Below are 21,628 nucleotides of genomic sequence, written 5' to 3'. Positions count from 1 at the left end.
TTCTTGTTGCTGTTCCCTTTGTTATTTCATTTCGTTGTTTACTTACGCGGGTTTATATTCACGTTACATTTCAAAGATTCGATTATTTCAGACATGCGGTGATTAAACATTTAAAAGGTAAAGTATTGCTTTTTTTAAATATTAATGTATGTCTAATTTATGAAATCCAACTATCTAATACCGTTTTAGTATTATTTAGTAAATGGCGTATTCGTTAATTTATAATATATTTTAACAGTGTCTGAAGATAGGTGCATTAAAATTGTAATTGTATCTAAGTGATTGATTATTTCTATATATAGAATACTAGCTTTTGCCCGCGCCTTCACACACGTTAATTCAGAGTAGATTAATAGATGTTATTATAGATATAAACCTTCCACTTGAATCAGTCAATCTGTTAAAAAAAAACCCTATCAAAATCCGTTGCGTAATTTTAAAGATTTAAGCATACACAGGGACATAGGGACATGTATTTGCGAAATTTTAAAAGTTCACCTTAATTTGTGTTGAATATACATATTTAGGTTTATTAGAGGGGTGCCTTACTTATAAATATCCGAGGGTGATAATAATGTCTGCTGAACAGTTAGCATTCTATGTCTGTATAAGAGTGTCAGCAAAAAAAGAAGCATCATAAAATACATAATTCTAAAATATTGTACCTATATTCTTTGTGTTGCATCTTAATCTCTGTTATAAATATTACATTATTTGTTAAATCTTATTTATATTTTCAAGGAGGTTATACTCTTTGAATACAGCATTCATTACAAATAATGAAGTATCATGTGTATTTACTAACAATATATTCCGGTCGAAATTATTCAACAATCGTTGTGAACGTTTAAATTGTACTAACACATTTTTTACTGCTATAAACACAAAAATATGATTATGTCGGTCATATGGGTTTTATAATGATGAATGAATCAGATAAGCAAAGTTGCAAATGAAGAATAATACTCTACGTGGGTAGAGTACTCTGAAAGAGAATTGAAAGTGAATATAAGATTCCTTCGAGAGTTATATTTATAACCAAACCGGGAGAATGGATTGAGAGTAATCCTCAGCGGAGGCTCCTGGCCGACTGCAAGCTCTATATCATGTCACCCACCGCGCCAGATATCTAGACTTATGTTATTCTCTTATCATTACTACAAACAGAGCTATATTTGATCAAAATACAGCAAGATATTCCTTTCTTAATCAATAAATGTATATATACGTATAAAATTGGTGCGTATTTGTAAGGTACGATGGTAATGCTTATTCGATTCGAGCTTTTCTTAGAATGTACCAATGACTGAGATCGTTAATATATCACAAACTATCTCCACTTTTTCTTCCCTTTTGTATACCTTGTATAACGTTTTTGGAGGTTTGTGTTCTCTCATTCATAATATTGTCTGAGACAAAAATTTATTGTACTCACTACCAAAAAATGAAAATAAAAATGAGTGTTATATAATATCATTATTTATCCTTACATACAGTGTCGGTTAAAATTCAAATTAACTTTAGCGGTTTGAACGTAAACAATAGTTATTACAATATAATCCGAATTAACATTTTACAGAATCCGAGCGAATGCAGCTCGTACAAATATGAATACCTACATAGCGAAACGTTATCATTTAATTTAAATAAACATTACAGATACTAATGGTAATTATCACTAGATAAATAATGTTAATAAATCGATTGATATTATGATAAAATTGGTACCAGGTTTAAAATTGAGTACCTTACATCATAAATTATTACCAACGTCAAGAACGTAACATAAAATGCGTCTTGCCAGTTACCAAGGAATAATAGATCTACTTACTCAAAATACATTATAGGTATATACATTTGCACTTCTTACGAAACCTACAGGTAATCTTATTTACTAATGTTAACGAGAAAAGCTTTGCGAAAAAATTTAATAGAAGAAATATGTTGTAAGCAACCTAGGATATGGCATTTGTTTTATTGTCGAGTGAGGGTTCACCCGAACCGGTATCTGTGGTTAATCAAAATGTTACAAGTTGAATTTGACCCACTTCCCGATGTTCAACTGAGCTGAAAGTTAGCCTCTATATGTCAGCCAGATGACAATGCAATATAATGGTGTCATATACTTTGTATATTCCGTTGAGTCGGAAAGTAACCGCAAATCTTTCAGTTTGTGATTGTGTTGTTTGTTTTCTTTCTTCCAGGGAATATTACTTTTGTGTTTTATAATGACAAATCGTTATCGTACAGTATCTTAAGTGCAGTGTTAAAATTTCTTTAAGATGTTTCATCTATTGTAGGTTTACCGACTACCTTAAAACCCATAATGGAACTCAAGATTTCACTTTGAGCCAGTCACTGATTCAATGACTTTGGAGAGGGGTTACTAACTCGGTGTGAGCGTGACCCAATTTGTGTTTAAACTTGCAAAAACAACACAACTGGGCAAGAACTCTAGGTCCCATTTAACAAACATTTGAAACTACGATAACATTTCTGTATTTGTATGTACTATATTGTTATGATAACTACACTTGATCGACTTTATTATTAGTTCTATAATACGAAATATAAAGTTTGTTAAGAAAATCCCTGTAATAACTATACCAGTATATTTGAAAAAAATCGGTCGTGCGAGCCGGACTCGCAACACTAAGGATTTCATACAAATAAAGAACTGCAGAAAAAATTGTTCAGACCGTACAAACCTGACCTCGATTTTTATAATTCTTTGTTATAGTGGCAACAGGATTGTATTATCTCCTAAAATTTAAATTACTATAACGGTTCATGAGATTATAGCCTGGTAAGAGACGGGCGGATGAACAGAATAACACACACACAGATAGACGGAAAGTGAAGTCTTAATAATAGGCTCCTCTGGCTACGGAACCCTAGAAAATTAAAAATATAATCATCTAATTGCAGTTAAATTCATTAATATTCATGCGATATTTAAAAAGGTAACAACACGAACAAAAAACAAAATTTTATATTAAATAATATTCTACCTCAAAAACAAATATATTCCTACGGAGAGAATTATAACATGCCGTAGTGCAGCCCACACCGCACTGGGGTTACATAACCTGCAATAATAACCATAAAAAGTATGTATTATTCAATAACCTAAGTGGAGAAATCTTTAGATTACACGTGTACCAAATAGATTTTTACAGAGGCTTCCAATATTTCACTTCACTGTTTAAACAAAAGAAAATTAGATTGCAAAAGTGCTGATATGCTATCGTGGTATACGTAAATTTTTTAACTCAATTAAAATGGTTGAAAATGTAGTCGTTTTGAAAATTATTTGCGCAAGAAGGATATAAAATGATAATAACAATAATTCCTTATCATGTTTAAGCATTTTTATTACATTTATAAAGGATCTAGGAACGCTCAATATAAATATTCTAAAAGATTTATAGCGTAAGTTTGACGATGTTTCGTACTTTATTAGAAATTTAGTTTTTTTTTACGTAAATGGCTATCACAACATCACACACTGACTAAAATACATATTGTTTCTTAAAACATGCTAATAAATTTTACATCAATAAATACTGATTCAAAAATAAACGAAAGTTTCCATCCTTCATTAATATTCTATACATTTATTAAATCAATGATCACATAGTTTATCAGTTAGTTCATACAACCCGTGCCGTCATTACAAATCTTATCTGAACATTATTTAATTCGATAGATAAACTAACTGATTGCTTTTGTTTGGTGAACTATCTCTTTGTAATTGAACAATGAGATATGGAATTATTGTAGTTATTAATTCGTATATCATATGGAACTGAGTTCAGCTCAATTTTACCTATGAATTGTCATAACCATGTTAAATAGTTTCCAGCCTTAATTAGTGTTGTACTGTAAGTTCTGTGAGATAGCTAACCAGGCGGCAGATAGACGTAATTGACTTGCATGAGACAGCAATTGTGATTTCTGTCCTGGAAATATAACTAAGATACAAACTATCTACATATTCCACAATCTTTGTTAGATGTGATAAACTCAAACTCAATATACGTTCAGTTAGAATTCTTCTAGAAGCACTATTTTATATAGATTATATTTAATGTAGATTGCTATTTACCAATTACCATCGGTTCGGAAAGTAACATCCAAAGAGAAGAGCTAGCTAGAGAGACTTTGTTCTTTAAAAACTCAGGTCAATTTTACATAATGTATAATAATAATTATGTTAAAGAACTGTCTCGAGGTTCTTAAGATACATTAACGCTATCGTAGGCTCTCTGATCTAACACATAATAAATATTTAAAAGTGTCATTACGATTATCATGTTTAAATATTAAATAATTACTTTTCGTTGTGAATATAGACTATGATAATATAGTTTATCTTAGAGAATTAACTATTGTCTTGATTGCTAACTTATGTCTATATTGTTTGTCAGTGCTATTGACATTAAAAAGTAACTTGTATTGATTAACTTATGCTCATTAGCCTATTTATTATGTGTAGCGTTTTGTTAATGATAATGAATGTTTCCGGGAACCTATCTAGAACATTTTATTACTCCTTAAAGTTTTAAAAACTAATACAACACCTAAAAGACGTCTGTAAATATCGTCGTAACGAGAAAATTTGAGTCATGAAAAAAAACAGACAAAATAAGAAATAGTAAAATAATGTTTACTCTGGTTTAGGTTAGTAACGTGACTCAAAAACTATGTTAGTTAAATAAATACAATTAAAATAAATATTAAAAAATAATAACAATAAAAAATAACAATTCGTAATTTAAATGAGAAGAAAAAACATATAAGTAAATTGGGATTTAACATTTTGGAAATTGCAAGATTTCTTGATTTAATTAAAAATTAATTTGGAAAATTATAATATCATTATAATTCAAAATTGTCGCGAAATGGCTTAACCGCAATAATAGAACGTATCGGGGTGATGGGATGCTCAAAATATGTAATTGTTGAGAACGTGCCAAGCCGTTATTATTACAACTCTACTATTTAAAACGAGGTTTGTGAATCGTACATTGCGTTTCCGAATATAAGTGAATGACCGATAGTGACTTAAATTGAGAAATTTGTTTAATATTATCTCTAACATTCTAGTATTTCGATTTTATTTTGTGTGTGTGTGTCAGTCACATGAATTAGGTTTTTTAATGTGATTAATACAAAATACTTAAAATTTTTATATAATTATATACTATTTAAATGCAATTATTATTACCATGGTATTGACTGGTAGGTATTTGCACCTGTTTATTCAATTTATATTTAGACTCCTATTTATATAAAATCTCTTTTCTCTCCCAGAGCTGAAAGGTTGAACTCTCACTGGCATTTATTTATATTGATTCAGCTTGGTAGATGTAACGGTACTTAAGTATTTATTAATAAATCATAGAGAATTTTATAGATTATGACGTTTATATTTGAAAATCAGAGCAACAGTGATGTCAAGAAAAAAAACAACCTTTGAAGTTAATTTAACATCTCAGTTCCCTCCCTACTGAAGGAAAATTCCATTGTTTACTCGTTTACTTGTGCATCTGTTGTTTTATTTCAATGCTTTGGCACTGAACTATATAATGTTTATTGCGTAGAAAATAAAAAATTATTAGCGCAGAGTGATATAACAATAATAATCCGTAAAAATCATGTTAAATTTCAATATGCATCAATTTTAAAAACGAATAATGGACATAACATTTGCATACTAATAATAAGATCTTATTATTATTTTTACTGTAATACCTAGTACGGTTGAAGTTGTTATCTTGTGTACATTATTACTGTTGTTACACTGAGTAGCATTTTGTGAATGTTCCCGAGTACATTGCTCCAAGCTGATAAATCTATTATTACCCATAGCTATATCTCGCTTGGTTGAACTAAAAGTATAAAACTATAATACACTTCTAGTTCATTACTTATAACGTCAATGTGAAACGTTAGAAGTGTTAGACATTAATCTAAAGTTAACGTTGTTAAATTATACTTATATATTTAATTTTAGACACCAGCCATCTTTGTTTTCATTTATATTTGTGTATCTACCATAGCTTGATTTCTTGTTTAGTATTGCATAACAGGTTTAAAATATTATCACTGCTGGAAATATTTTAAAGTATGTCAATAAATTCATTAATATGCCCCACGTGTTTCACATCACCGCGCTACATACTGTCGACTTGCATTGTGTAAGCGAGTTGGATTCACAAATTATAGACAAATAAATGATTAAGTAATGATACTGTAAACAGGGGAATGTGAAAACAGCGATAACAATTATTTTATCCGAGAGTGGACGTTTAATCTCAGTGTTAGTGTAGTGTTGTTATACTGACAACGTGCGATACGCGTGTTTTTTTTTGTGCCTGTTGCATATTATCATGACACTAGACTTTTATGAAACATAATTTGATTTTATTAATAATTACAACTGTCTCCTATCCAAAAATGTAAGTAATTTATTCATTGTTTCCGTATATTTTTAATTTTAATTAAACTAGTATGTATCGATGAGATTGATGACCTTCACCGTCTATACATGTAACAATGTATTTATTGACTTTGATGATGGAAAATATGCATGCGAATACAAATAAGACTATGTTTTAATAATTTGTTTTAGAGAACTTAACGAATTAATATGCGTGCAAAAAAAATAATAATGATTTGTATTTGTATTCAAACAAACGTAAATAATATACTAATAAACGGTTAAACTACTACTTATTTTGAACCCGCGGGGAGTGTCGGTATCCGATTTTTGACTTTGCATTACCTATTGCTCTTTTATATTAAAATGCATAAAAATACATTTAGGTTTTTTTCAGCTATGGCCTAATCCTATTCTTTATACATGATCATATTATTGGAGTTATTTATTTGTGTTATCATGTTAGTATACAGTATTCATCATGCTTTTTTTTATTAATATGAGCTGTTTCTTGCTTGAAACTACAAAATATTTGGTAAATATTTTAAGAAGAGACATTTTGAATTTCATTTTAAACTTTGGATGCGTCTGTCTTGTCAACTATTTATTTCATTCTCTATCCTAGCACACTTCATTCGGGTAATTGAAGTGAAGTCCCGTGTCCCCTAGTGGGGAATGGGGCAGATGATGTACATCTGTTTCACTGATCGATTTTCTTTACGGACAAGTAGGTGATCAGCCTTCTGTGTCCTGCCAGACCGAGACATTTTTTTTTTGTGCGTCCCCACCGGGAATTGAACCCAGGACCCCTCGTTCTACGCTCACGCGTTAACCACTGTACCAAGGAGGCGGTCAATTGTCATTCGGGTAATTGACAAACAAAAAAACATGCCACCCCTAAATTTAATTTTTCATACAATGTATGAGTTAAACTTAATATTGGTCTATCACCATATAAATTTTATAAAAATCTGAGGAGTGGTTTTACGTAATTGACGCACACACAGTTAGACAAATGTAAAAAAAATATTTGTATAATTTATAGATCTGTTTTGGTATCTTTAAAATATACCACGCTGCCTGTTATTAAAAAGAACATTAAATGAATATAAATTGTATGATTACTATACTAGTGTTATATTATGGTATATGTTACTCCCAAAAGTATCAAATCCTACTAAAACAAAGAATAAATACCAACGTATGTGCACTGAGACTGTCCTTTTTTCTCATACATTTTTTAAATATGAATATGAGCTGATCCTCAAGTATTAAATATTATTGGTGCTCTCTATATTTTACGGATAAAAATTTATAGACAGTCGTAACTATTTTGGACATTTACAAGCATATCGCTATTACGCTGTTTTAACTAAAAAGTTCGGAACTTTTTCGGTTGTGTATTTGAACCTATAACCTCGTATTTCTGGCGCGACTCCAATATCACAGTGTCATTGTCAATTAGTGACAATAAAAATGCTTACGTTTCAGCTTTTTCAGTAGGCACGCAATACATAAATATTAGACTCACATATGTTAACATACTTGTTTATTTTTAATGTTTATGTGTTTTTTTAATTATGCAAATGCAAAACTCTTAGCATTTATACCATTCCGTTCCCAATTTATTTATACCAATTTATTATGTTATTACTTGGTGTTAACTTCTTATTAACGTTTAGTGAGTGAATTTAGTTGAGTGAGGCAATTGAGTTTATGATATCAATTCAGTGTCTTCAAAACTACATAGCTTTTAATTGTAAAATAACCTACTATGCGGAAGAGGTGATGATATGGCCAAGCGTAGGCTAGTTAGTATAGGTAAAATAACATTGATGTCAAAGGTATCTACATATTACAAAAGTTTGTGCTTCTTAGACTCAGGTGGTTACTGAGCCCTTAAAATATTGTTGTCAACGAAACAATATTTCTTCTGCTTAAAAGTCTCCACCATTTCAATATTAAACTTCCAAGTTTTTCGCCGCTTTGATTTATGTTCAATTACAGCGTCGTTAACATTTTTGTCACTCCTATTTTTAGAATTTCATGACGAAAATATTTAATTTGTAAACAATTTATGGAATACATTCGGGCTCGACTTTACTGTTTTTCTATAAATTATCATAGTCAAAAGCAATTCCTGTTAGATGTTGAATTAGGAATGTTATGTTTCACTAGCGTAAAAAGTAGCCTATGTTACTTTCTAGCATCCTATCTATTACCAGACACATAAATCATATCAAAAAATCGCTCGGATGCGACGTGAAATAAAGGCAAACAAACACACTTTCACATTTATAATATTAGTAAGGTAGCATTGATATTGTTTCATAAATTGATTATTGGTATATTGATAACTGAAGAAACATGACTGAGCAATATAATCATTTGTTTCATCACTTTCCAGATCATTCACATACATGCTCTTACTGTACTATAATTACCAATATAAGCAAGATAGTGATGACAATGAACTCGCAGAACCATGTTTGCTGTTTTATTCAATATTAATTATTGTAATATTATAGTTTGGTACTATCTACGGAAAAAGTACACCTACGTAATGGAAAACAAACGTTATGTTAATAAAACTTACCTCGTTGATTTTTTAAACTTTACATTACCAAGCAGGAATTAAGGATTTTTTTTATTTCTTATCAAATAAATGCATTATAAGGAATAAAATACAACAAAATCACAATGTATGCTCTACTTACACATATTATGAAAAGAAATTATATTTCAACATCAATTCATTTTTATATTTGTTCAAATTCAAATTCAAAATGATTTATTGTGATTCACAGGTTATAAGGTAGGTATTACATTATATAAAGTTCTTAGTACAATGTTATGTGTTTGTTATGTTAACAACAGTAAGTACCCTAAAGGAAATTTTTTATTTTTGGTGTTTACTGTGACTAAGGTGACGTGGTGGCGATCGCTTACCATGAGCTCGATTGCATATTTTAACAGTTAACAGATCCGTTGAAGTCTCTATAGTGTAACAAAAAACATATTTACTTATGTAAGGTTTCTTTATCATATGAACAAAATGCAATGGAGCTGTTTTGATCCAGCTGTCAAAGGTTGTTTGGAGCTGTTACATTCGTTAATTAGTCACATGAAATGAATTCGCGTTTCTTCGCTCAGAATAATGCGATCAGTATCATTAGGGTTCAGAAACGGAACGGAAGATGGAGGGTGCGCTTCGCATGACAAAGGCCGTAGTTATTAATTATAATGTAGGTACAGACGGTGGCGGGTAAGGTCGTAAAATATCTGTGAAAAGTTGTTCTCATTTGTTTCGAAATGTGAAGAATAGACATTCTTTACTATTACAGTTTTATAATATGCATATCTATTTCGGCTTTTATGAGCTTTTAAAATTGATGAATTAATACTTTTAAAATTGATTTAATTGAAAGGTTAAATATACATCTGGTCGTGGAACTTAATAAAAATTACTTAAAGATGTATTAATCATAACATGAAAAGTGAAATTCAATTGTACTTTTTATATCTAATGATGTAGGTACCATTTATATACGACTAAAAACTAAATACGCTATAATATATAATAATATAGATAAGTAAATTGTTCAAGTTTTCATTATTATACTTAATTCATTGAAATTTGTGTAACAGTTGATAAATACGATCATATTATAGGTATGTATGGCAATATGATAAATATAATAATGGTTTGATTTATCATATTTAGTGCGCAGGTTTAAGGACATACACGTGTGACGGTCGCACGCGTCGCCAATGACCTTAAATCTGTACCTACTTCGACCTGTCATTACTTTTGTGCAAGCATTTCTTAAAATACAATTCAAATTTTTCTTCATCTCAATCTTGACGCATGTTTTAATAAACAATAATTGAAAAATCTTGAGAACTTTAGTCAAGGAAAACTACAAAGAAAGAGTTGTTTGAAATACATACATTGAAATGTATACATGACACGAAACACAACAATATACAAGACTCATAAAAACAACTAACAGCGTTAAAATGTATCGGTCGAAAGAACACTATTAGCTTTACATTCAAAACCAGTGAAATAATTTTATTTCTAAAGTATTAAGAATTTCACTTAAATTAGGAAAGTATCACAAATACCAATTAGCTTTGTACATACGTGATACATTTAATAAACATTCAAGCGAACACCGCCATAATATTTTGAGAGCACATATTGTTAAGCCATTCATAATACATAAATTAGTTTTTGATCAATACGCATTTTTTTTCAATATTTAATGCCAGTCCATTTACATTTTGAGCTTTCGCGATATTTCATACGTTGTTTATGTATACCTACCAATAAAAAAGCTTCGTAATTAAAAATTTGTGATTTATAGCTTAGGTCCTTCCAGCTGTTTACGTATCAATATTTCGCTCACTTTAGAAGCAAAACGTCAGCGGACGTGACCCCATTTGACAGATTTCAATAGCAATAATTAAACATCCATTTGAAGGACCCCAATTTTCGAAGTACTATTATAATGTAATGATAATTAAATACGAAAATTCCGTGTCGATATTGAGATTAGTCTTGAGTAATTTAGATAATTTTTGTTCTAAGTGTTAAATTTATATCAATGTTTTTCTATTATTTCCACTGCAAGTAATTAAAAAAAAACAAAGTTTCTGAGAGTGAGTTGGAACTCAATCAAATAACGACTTAAACATCCTATTCTCGTAGTGTGTGTATGTTTAGATAGTAAGTACTGTGTATAGTGTAAAAATAAATTAAAATAAAACGTAAATACATTCTCCTCATAGTGAACCCGACCAGCATTGCACTATTAACGTTTTAGCACCGACATTCAACAAACAGAAGAACAATTTTTTCTACGAAATAAGAAAGATATTTTAACGTGTAATTTATTTTGCGCTACACGTGTAATTGCGATTCTTTTGCTCGTCGTCGTACTTGTGAAAATGATGAAAAATTCTACGACTCTCGTGAGACTCTTAATAAGTACTAAAGTAAGTTTAAGCAGCTTGTTCGTCAGTTCAACATGCAAGTGGCGACGTAAATTATTAAAATTAAAAACCATAAATTTTGGGTACTTTCACATACTTACATGTAGGTACGCTATATTTAATTAGTTCGACGCAAATCTTGGTAAGATTTAAAAGTTCGTTACATAACTACAAAATGTATATTTAAAATAATGTAATACCGTAATAAGTATATACACAGAGTTGAATTAATTAACAAACACTAATCAATTCAAATGTTAATATTACGGAAACATGAACAAAACAAACGGTATAGCCACATGAAACAATATGGAGATAAACAAACACAAGAAAATAATATGGAGATAAAACAACTTGAAAATTTTATCATACCTACTTATATATCATACTACTACTTTTACGCATGAACGCTTGAGGGGGTAAACATCTCCTTTGGGAGTTTAAAAAAATCTTTTCCAGGGAAAAGCCTTCATGCGAACGGCTTAACATACGTATATTGTGGTATAAGATTGCGTTCTATTTGGGTTTTAGTTTCGCTTTATAAACTGATTAGTTATATTTCCTTACAGATACAGAGGTCGGCAAATATGACACCAATTAATGAGGAGGGTTCGGAGCCTCCACGTATTGTAGTGCTAGATGGTGGCTTTTCTACACAGTTATCATGTCACGTGGGCCATGTAATAGATGGCGACCCCCTGTGGAGCGCCCGATTCCTGCACACACACCCTGACGAAGTTGTAAATGCACATCTTGATTTTCTACGAGGTAGGTGAAAATACCTTATATCATTCATCACTTTACTATAAACAACTACCTATCAATTCATTTTAAAAGGCTAGTTTGAAGCGAATGATGGCTTAGTTACAAACATTTTTGTCTAGGTAATCTTTTGTATTATTTTTTTAAATATGTCTGTACTCTATGTTTATAAAGAAGCTTTAAAAGTACAAAATAGTATAAATAATAAAATAAATAAGTGTAAACTATAGCTTACTCAAATAAATACTTTACATTTAACGAATAAATCTCTGCTCTGCATACTAAGAATAAAAAATATATGCGAATCACTTTCTAGTGAATCTACGCTGCTTTATTTACACATACCTATTTGGAAGCCTTTTAACCTATGATGTTTCCATGAAATATAGTTAGAAGTATCAGGAAACTCTAAAAAACAGAAACAAACTAACATTTTCCTCTCCAGAATGTCGCTTTTTATTTTGTTTGAGAGCGGAGTTGAATTTAATTAATAAATAAAGTTTGTCGATGTTACAAACCAAGATGCTACATTTTTGTAACACCAAACATAAATAGTTTTATGTTGGTAACAAAACTTTGATAACATCAGTGAAAATAAAAACAGCAAAATATGGAGAATTTAATTAAATTCTTGGCAGTAAAATCTAGAACAGAGGTTGAAGTTTTAAATAAATAATTAGCTTTTAAAGTGTTTTAAATAATACGTCCCGTATTTTCTGAAAACAATCAGCACACCGGGATCTTAACTGTGGAAATTGTTATTAAAATAATCGAAGTCATATCATTACGACTCTGCGTTCATCATTGTAGCTATGCATAGTAGAATGTTCCTTACAAACAGATTTCCGAAACGGGGTTATATTTTTAATACCTCAGTTTCATATTTTTCATTAAATCACTCTGAATCAACAACATTAAATGGTTATCTACGGCTCGTTTAATTATTTTCCCAATTCCAGTTTAAAACATAAAGTTACTAGCTGGGTTTAATATCTCGAAGCTCACGTAGGCATTAGACGTCTATACATATAGATACCTTCCTAAATTCAATAAGTTCTCCGAAGAAGGTAGGTGCGAAGTAATTGCGTCGCTCTTCGTAACAAAGATTCACGGCGAATTAATTTCTAGACACAATCAAATGTATGGCACAGATAATTTGGAGAATAAAGGGCTATATTGCGATATTGTAATACATCGTATACACGCGTGTTTGACATATTACACGTTAGGTCGCTTTTAGCATGTCATTTCCTTGCATCTGTCGGCGCAAGTACGACCTCGTCTCATGTCATCGTCCTCTGAAAGCGCCTTTCTTCACCACAAAACGGACCGTTTCTTTTCATAAGGAAAAACTGAAAAGTGACTACAAGCAAATAACTCCCAGGAGGCAAAAAACCTACTGCCTTGCTTTACCGCCCTCCTGTTATGTAGAATAGGCAACATTGAAAAATTGTTTTGGAAACTTTACTTATCATGATCTGTGTAAACCCAAAGTTTTCAATTGAGAAATGTACAAACATGTGATTATTTAAGCCTTTCACTTCATTTATGCGAAAAATAATAGAATAAATTAAAAAAAAAAATACAAAATGAAGGCGGTTCAATATAAATATACGTATCTAGGAGTAAAGCTTGGTTACCACTTTGCACCGGATACAAGACGCTATTGCCATTAATCACCTTGTCTCTTTAATACGTTTCCATTCGAGCAGCGTCTATTTATTACATAATTAATTTCTTCAACCTAACAAGTATTGCTTATGTTGAGTAAGTTTCTTACTGAGCTCTCGGGATCGTATTGCATTACTAAGTTTTAATAACATTAATTGTTTACAGTCTCTTAGCCACACCCTGTACTTCGTTAATAATAGTACCGAAGCGACGTAGAACCGAAATACAAACAATATTTATGATGCTAGTTTCTTAATATTAACCCTCCAAGTAAATGTGTCGAACTCTACAAATACTACAATTTATGACGCATATTATACTGCATATATTTGCGAATAATAAATTTGAATACTATTGTTGAGCATCATATTAACCATTACTGAGAGGCTTAATCACTCCCATAATTTATAGCTAAATGCAATCCTAATTGATTTTAGCATATTATTGTAATTGCAGCTGGGGCTCATTTGATTATCACAAATACATATCAGGCTTCAGTCGACGGCTTTGTGGAACATCTGGGAGTCACGCCTGAGCTGGGATATGAATTAATCAAGCGTGCTGTACAATTAGCAAAAAAAGCAAGAGATTTATACCTAGAAGAATATGAAGATTACATACAATCTGGTAATTTATGTGCTTTATTATAAATTAGAATAAAATTACACTTTTACGAAACAATGAAAATGTAAGAACCGCCCAACATGAATTATATATTTATGCAGAGCGAAAAAAGTATTAATAAATCTTCTCATGAAAATTTCAAGAATGTTTACATTTTACGAACAAAGCTTGGGTTCGTAGTCCCACAAGGGACGGGTGCTAGCACGCATTAATTACACTTTGCGCGGGTTCAAAGTATTTGTTATGATATTGTCATACCATAGTTGTGGTTTCTAAGTAACTGCAAGTTATAACGTGTGTGTAATTATGAGTTATCACTATATGTTGTTTCTTTAGATCACGCCCCGCTAGTGGTGGGATCCGTAGGACCGTATGGTGCTCATCTTCATGATGGATCCGAGTACGACGGCAGTTATGCGGACACGACACCCGTACAGGTAATGACTTATTGTTATCATTATAATATAGCTATAATTATTCTGAAGCGGATGCATACGTGTGATCTATTAGTTATTAAGCGCTGTACAACTATACGTTCAAGATTAGTATGATACGTTTTGGCTAGATCCGACGCTCTTTTTAAAATATAGGTAAATAAGTACCAATTTTTTCGAATATATTCTTTTCCAGATGATATTTTCCTACATGGCTTTTTTTAAATCCAAAATAATTGGAAATGGTCATAAGTCAGATAAATAGGTCAAATCTAATGTAATCATTTATAAATAAGTAAGAGATATGTTCTGTAGAATAAATCATCGCCAAAATAGACCTGCAGCAGCGAATAAAACCATCATCCAAATAACCTCAATGCTAATCAGGTCTTTGCCTATTTCTATTTCAAATGTGCCTTATGCTTTTAGCCACTGCGATCGATCGACCTAGAATTACTTAAAAAGTACCTACATTGTCGTTTGTAAAAATCTTGGATGTGCTCTTTTCAATCTCGTATGTGCATACAGTTTTGAAATTATATTTAAGTACGATTGTACTTCATCTGTTTCGAATATTTTATTTATTTATAACATTTTGTTCAGAAACCAATAATAAGTTTAACGCTCTTAAATATAAATTTCGTCTTACTCATCTAGTTTTATCCGTTTAGAGGACTTAAAAATTATTTTTGTACAATTCCTGTAGCATTAATCATTGATAACAGTATTTTATTATCTATACTGGTCTAAAGAAGTGTAAATAGTTTCGATTTTGTTTTATCCCCTAGCGTGTCAAGCTGAATTCTTTCCTTAGCTCATTCTATCCTACAATCTCATTTTCTTTAAACGTGGGAAACGTACCATACCGCAGATTTCTTTAAATAAGCTTATTCGGTATTCCTCCAAATTGCCATACCATGGTTTAGACAGAAAAAATTAAAGATAGCACTTAGCAGATGTATTATAAAACAACAATAGATATATATTTATAACAAAAGGCTTTGTGTTTCATATTTCTAGGAATAAATCAGAGATACAGTTAAAAAAACAGTATCTGAAAATTTATGAAGGAAACAAGACCTTTTTAAGGCAACGTCTGTTTTCCCCAAAGAACATTTGAACCTTTACCTTGTGGCGGTAACCTCGATGAAGTCTATTAAAAAGATAAATTAAATGTACCCGGAATTTTAAACATTTTAGATCATAAAAGATTCACAGTGTAATTTACTTGCGTTATTTTAAAAATACATCGTAGCTACAATACATACTTACATGCTAGTAATGGATTACATTAGTAGACATTATTAACAAAAAAAGGGGGTATATATATATATACATATTATACAAATTATATTCATTCATTGATGGTTTTGGTGTCAGTAATTGCTATAACATGAGAAGGCACAGATAATGTAAATTTTATTGGCCGAATCTATACGGCGATCCATGTCTGCGTAGAAATAGTTATTGCCAAACGTGAGTTTAATTATTGAATGAACTAGAACTATCTAATCGTTTATAGGATTAGCGTAGGCATGTGAATGTTTCACAGTACATAATACAGCATATATACATTAAATCAGCTCAAGTAAAGAGATTCATACTTATTACTTTTATACTTCTCGTGTTATTGTAAATGTAATCTTGATTCTTATTTGTAAGTTTTGGTATGCGATAAAAATAATCTATCAAAAATATGTAATATTTACAAGCCCCAGGCAACTCTACGATTTAAAATAATATCCAAATAGATAATTTACTAATTTTTCTATTGATAATTCAACGAATAATTAGATACAGAAGGTACACTACCTTTTCAGATAAACAAAACAAAAAGTAGTCTTCAGTTTTACCTATTTTAAAGCTTTAACAGACCAAGGGTTAAAATGATTTGTGATTTATGAAAATAATAAATACGTTAAATATGTCGAGATAACTCGTTCTTGAGGACTAATTTTAGCTATACAATCGAATGAGAGCTGAGAAATATATATGATTTACAAACAAAATAAGTTATAACATGGTTATTACATGAGTTATAACCCACCATTTAGATTTTCAATTTCAACTGGAGTATTATAGAGTAATTGGAGTAAAGGTTAAATTTGAGATTGATACAGGACAAGTTAATAGAAAATAGCTTAAATTATAACTTCTGCCTTTATTCTCGTATGCGTATCTATGCGTATAATATACAAAGCTATGCTCAATATCTCTCTATAAATTATTTTATTTAAAAAAATCTATATTTTAAAAACTTACCAGTAATTACAATATCCGAGAGTAATTATTATCACCATTGTCTTTTCATAACATTTGCTAACTTGTCTCATTAATGTAGATATATCGTAAAATTAATGTTTTTGAATGTCGATCCGAGTATACAAGGGCATTAACAATCATATCACAATATGAACATTAGCACAGTATGCTGGTCAATACTTGATACCAGTCAATATAACGCAAGGTTTGTTGTAATTTATATTATTTGAACGGATTCGGCGCACCATGAATACTAACGGCGAAGTAAAAGTTGAAAGCGTTGGCTAAATCGTAAAGAGGGTCGTAAAGTTGCCGGCAAATTAAAATTTACATCGGCAATATGAAAAACTCTCTTTCCATTTCTCGTCTTTTTTCGGGACCAACGGTGTTTGACTGGGGTGGACAGTTAATTAATGGAGACAAGAACAAATGGAATATCAGGAGCAAACGTGAAGCGGCAAAATGCTTGCTCAGAATTAGCTAGCAATCCTTTATATATTTAGTAAATAAGTAATATACATATATTATACAATTGAAAAATTGAAAAATACAAAGTTGATATAAGTACCTAATGTATAAAAATTTAAATCCGACTAATTAACTACATAAAATTACTTGTAATTGATATGTATCGAGCATTCACAGATTAAAATAACAAGTTGACTAGTTATGGCTATAGAATATATGTATAATAAAGCTGATTTTTATGACAATGGCATTTCCATCCAACACCATAATATATACAATATTTTGCGTAAAAAGTTGAAAAAATTCATGCGTCCGAACGGAAGGGACCAAATATAATCGATCGAGCGTACACCTCACAATACTAATTCATTCAATTCAGGTCAAATGGACGTAAAAATGTACTTCAAAAGTCAAATAAGCATAAATGTATATTGGAGTATATACTATATACAGCCTAGAGGCGAGGCTATATTCATGTGGCTTTTTCACAATATTTTTTTTTTCTGTTTCTGAATGTATTTACGTCCCCATTTAGTTTGTTAGTATATATATTATGTTATAGCCGAGAGATTAAAATGGTTAGTTAAGGTATGATGTATATTTTGATGCATCTACATTAAAAAAGCGATACTTGAATACCTACACCTTTTGTTACGTAAAACACAATAGCTATGTATAATCATTCGCTTTGTGAAGCGTTGGTTCATGCAAACAATATTTGGGGTTCATTAACATTTATGATCAAGGTTGTGAATATATCTGTTTATTTTCTAGACTATGCGTGAATGGCACAGGCCGCGCATCCAGGCTCTCGTTGAAGGTGGAGTGGATTTATTGGCGCTTGAAACAATTCCGTGTCAAGAAGAGGCTGAAATGCTCTGCGACCTGTTGCGTGAATTTCCTGGCATTAAAGCGTGGCTTGCATTTAGCTGTAAGGTGTGTTCTAATTTTCACAATGGAATGTGTATTAACATTTAATGTAATAATAGCACGCGTAATGTCAGCAAGCATATCATACACACTTCTAGCGTTATTAATTACCCTACGAGTTTAATATTAGTATCTATTTCTAAAAACTCAAAAGTATAGCCAATATATTATCTATGTAAATAATATTATGTAAAAACCTTCGCAGAACGTCACAAATTGAAGTCTTCTTAGCTCGTAAAACTTGTCCCGACGGAGGTATTTAAATAACTATTACAGAGTTTATTTCCGACATAATAAACTGTGAAGTACATCATTAACTTTTATATCAATCGTTTCGTTTCAATAATGAGTTTTAAAACAAATAAATAAAAAAGAAATTGAACTCTGATTCGTTTGAATAACGATATTGTAACTAAATAGTGTTCTGATAAAATACGTACCGACATATCTTGACACTATGACCTGTATTATCGATGACTAACATAATGTTATGTCAGAAGTCAATAAGATTATTTCTTTAAATAAGTATCTTGCCAACCGCGAATGTTAAAATGAATTGTTTTCAATTTCAGGATAATCAAAGCATCGCCCACGGCGAGAGTTTTCAGAAAGTCGCAAAGAAATGTTGGAATCTGAATCCAGAACAACTCGTAGCGGTCGGCGTAAACTGTTGTGCTCCTTCATTGGTTTCTAATTTGTTAAAGGGAATTAACGACGATCGGACACATGATCCTATTCCATTAATCGTTTATCCGAATTCTGGTGAAACCTACAATCCTAAAATAGGGTAAAGTAAATTATAAATATTCCACAACTTCTCTCATAACGATCGCGATTTATATTCGAAAATGAGAGTATCATTTTCGTCTGAGTAGATAAAATATTAGGTACATCACTAATTGTCGGTAAAGGTTTATTTGTTTAAGATGATAAATATCTCTACCAGTTTAATAATTATCATTAGGTACCACAGACTCAGGACATTAACGTAGTTGTATAAAGTTAAAAACATCAGTATTATGCTTTTATATTTCAGTTGGATTGACAGAGATAAATGTGAGCCAGTGGAGGTGTATATACAAGAATGGCTGGATCTAGGAGTTCGGTACGTAGGCGGCTGCTGTAGGACCTACGCTGCAGATGTTTCCAGAATACGTAATCAAGTACACTGCTGGCGCGATCGCTGGCGCTTCCAGCATAAATACCAAGACGACGTACGGAAAAACCAAAGCTCTAACTAAATGATCTCCTGTAGTCATAAATATACATTAAGTACGTTGAGATACTTGTTCATGGTTCCGTAAAACAATAGTAAGCATGATGGTATAAATTTCATATTATGTATTTAAAGTCATTAAATGTTTAATACATTAAAATAAAGTGTTTTTTTTTATTGAAAACAGTCCTGATTGTCCTGATTCCTACTTAAATAATTGAAATTGGATACATTTAACGTATTTTAATTATTCAAAAAACATCGTAATAAATAAACAACAACGTCAAACTGCCAAATTAGTCCAAATTTACATGGGTAATGGCACCTGCTTTAGTGAATAAATTAATTAACCACCTAAATCGATTTAAAAGTTCTAAGGTACCAAAAAAAACCAGTCAACTTTTTAAATTGGTAAAATTTAATTTTATAAGAAAAACAAATAAATGCAGTTGCAAACGCAGCAATGAGAATGAAACACAGTAGGGTAGCGTTGGAAATCTTGTGACATGTGAAGACGGTAGACGTTTACGGATGTTGTTTCATTCATCGCACTCTGTTATACTGTTTTTGAAGAAAATCTCACTACTTATGTGGAATTTGTTTAGTTTAACACTTTTCACATTCAATAGACATTTAAACACTTTGATATTTAAAAATGTAACACCAATTTTATTAAATGTATGTAGTTTTTGCATTAAATTTTTACGAATATGGCACGTCTCAGCTATTGTTCCCTCTAGAAAAAAAAAAAATATTAAAAAAGTTTTGACCCATATAATAAGGGCGGAAAAAATAAATATCACGCAAATATACGTGAACAATTATCAAGAATGTATGGAACAACTATTGGACGCGATAAAACATTTTCATACAATATTCGTTCTATTTTTTATTTTATATCAAAATTATAACTGTCATACATAATATCTCGTGAAATAGCATAAGCAATGTGCAATGTACATAAATAAATTCTCATGATATCCCAAAAACTAAAGTCTTAAGAAATATAATCAGGATAGGTTTATTACATATCGATCCAATATTAAGTATTTGTATTATATTATGAGTATGTTATTATCGTAATTTAAATTAAACGCGATGACTTCGTGGTAAGTAGTAATACTATAACGTAAGCTCTAAGTTATTAAAGTTTTAAAAATATTAATCTCACTTCGTTGGTTTCTGCTACATTTATAAAAGTTTTAAAAGGCGAAATATATTCGAGGCAATTTTTACCCAGACGCCAGAAATAGTTCGACGGGAAACTGGCCGCCACCCGCGTCGTCCGTAAATTGAAAATGAATTTAAACTACATACCAAAATGCGGTCGTTCGAATCTCGCCGCGGTATCGGCCGTCTATATCGCTTCAAAATTTCCATCGTGATGAAAAGAACGAATCCCTGTGTAAAATTTATCTGCACCGAGCATAACATTGATGAAAGCGAGTAATTGAATTCCTCGATCTCGCCTTCTTGCGTTAAATTACCTGTGAAGCTTACCTCAGACCAGTTTGTTTAATTTCATAACTGCCTACGCATAACAATCCTCGCATAATTTTTCTAAGTTGTTATAATACGACGTATTATTGTATGTACTAATTAAATGAATAGAAAATATCGTTTTGACTGAGGGTAGATAACAATCGTTTCAGATCATTGCCGCTCTACTAGCATAGTTAAAACAATAGGTTACTAACATTAGGAGAATGAACGTGGGTATCACAGGGGTTCTTATCTATCTATTGATTCCTATATATATTAAACAATTCAATCCCAAAACTGTCATTAAATGTAAGGTGAATAAATAATGGCAACAAA

At 31.0% G+C, this 21,628-nt stretch overlaps 1 protein-coding gene across 3 annotated transcripts; it reads left to right on the top strand.

The window, feature by feature from the left end:
* The first annotated feature begins 3,411 nt into the window (after nucleotides 1–3,411).
* Nucleotides 3,412–19,845, top strand: LOC119831606 (homocysteine S-methyltransferase-like). Of its 3 annotated transcripts, none has more exons than XM_038355050.1 (7): nucleotides 3,412–3,432; nucleotides 12,013–12,211; nucleotides 14,333–14,503; nucleotides 14,837–14,937; nucleotides 18,439–18,600; nucleotides 19,167–19,381; nucleotides 19,631–19,845. In XM_038355050.1, exons 2-7 carry the CDS (start codon nucleotides 12,031–12,033, stop codon nucleotides 19,833–19,835), a joined length of 1,035 nt encoding a protein of 344 aa, XP_038210978.1. In that variant the 5' UTR covers nucleotides 3,412–3,432; nucleotides 12,013–12,030; the 3' UTR covers nucleotides 19,836–19,845. The 3 variants fall into 3 exon arrangements, with proteins under 3 accessions (XP_038210978.1, XP_038210971.1, XP_038210964.1); XM_038355043.1 differs by lacking the exon at nucleotides 3,412–3,432 and adding an exon at nucleotides 6,204–6,464; XM_038355036.1 differs by lacking the exon at nucleotides 3,412–3,432 and adding an exon at nucleotides 11,285–11,446.
* The last annotated feature ends 1,783 nt before the right edge of the window (nucleotides 19,846–21,628 follow it).

The sequence above is a fragment of the Zerene cesonia genome, chromosome 1 (genome assembly GCF_012273895.1).
Source record: "Zerene cesonia ecotype Mississippi chromosome 1, Zerene_cesonia_1.1, whole genome shotgun sequence".
NCBI classification, from domain to species: Eukaryota; Metazoa; Arthropoda; class Insecta; order Lepidoptera; family Pieridae; genus Zerene; species Zerene cesonia.
This window is presented reverse-complemented; position numbering and strand designations above follow the sequence as displayed.

What these genes read in the sequence shown, in the direction of transcription:
- LOC119831606 (XM_038355036.1), top strand. Translation starts at nt 11,399, where the DNA reads ATGATGAAAAATTCTACGACTCTCGTGAGACTCTTAATAAGTACTAAA. An exon ending in GGCTTGCATTTAGCTGTAAG is followed by an intron (nt 18,601 to 19,166) that starts GTGTGTTCTAAT and finishes TTTCAATTTCAG; the next exon opens with GATAATCAAAGCATCGCCCA. An exon ending in ACCTACAATCCTAAAATAGG is followed by an intron (nt 19,382 to 19,630) that starts GTAAAGTAAATT and finishes TTTATATTTCAG; the next exon opens with TTGGATTGACAGAGATAAAT.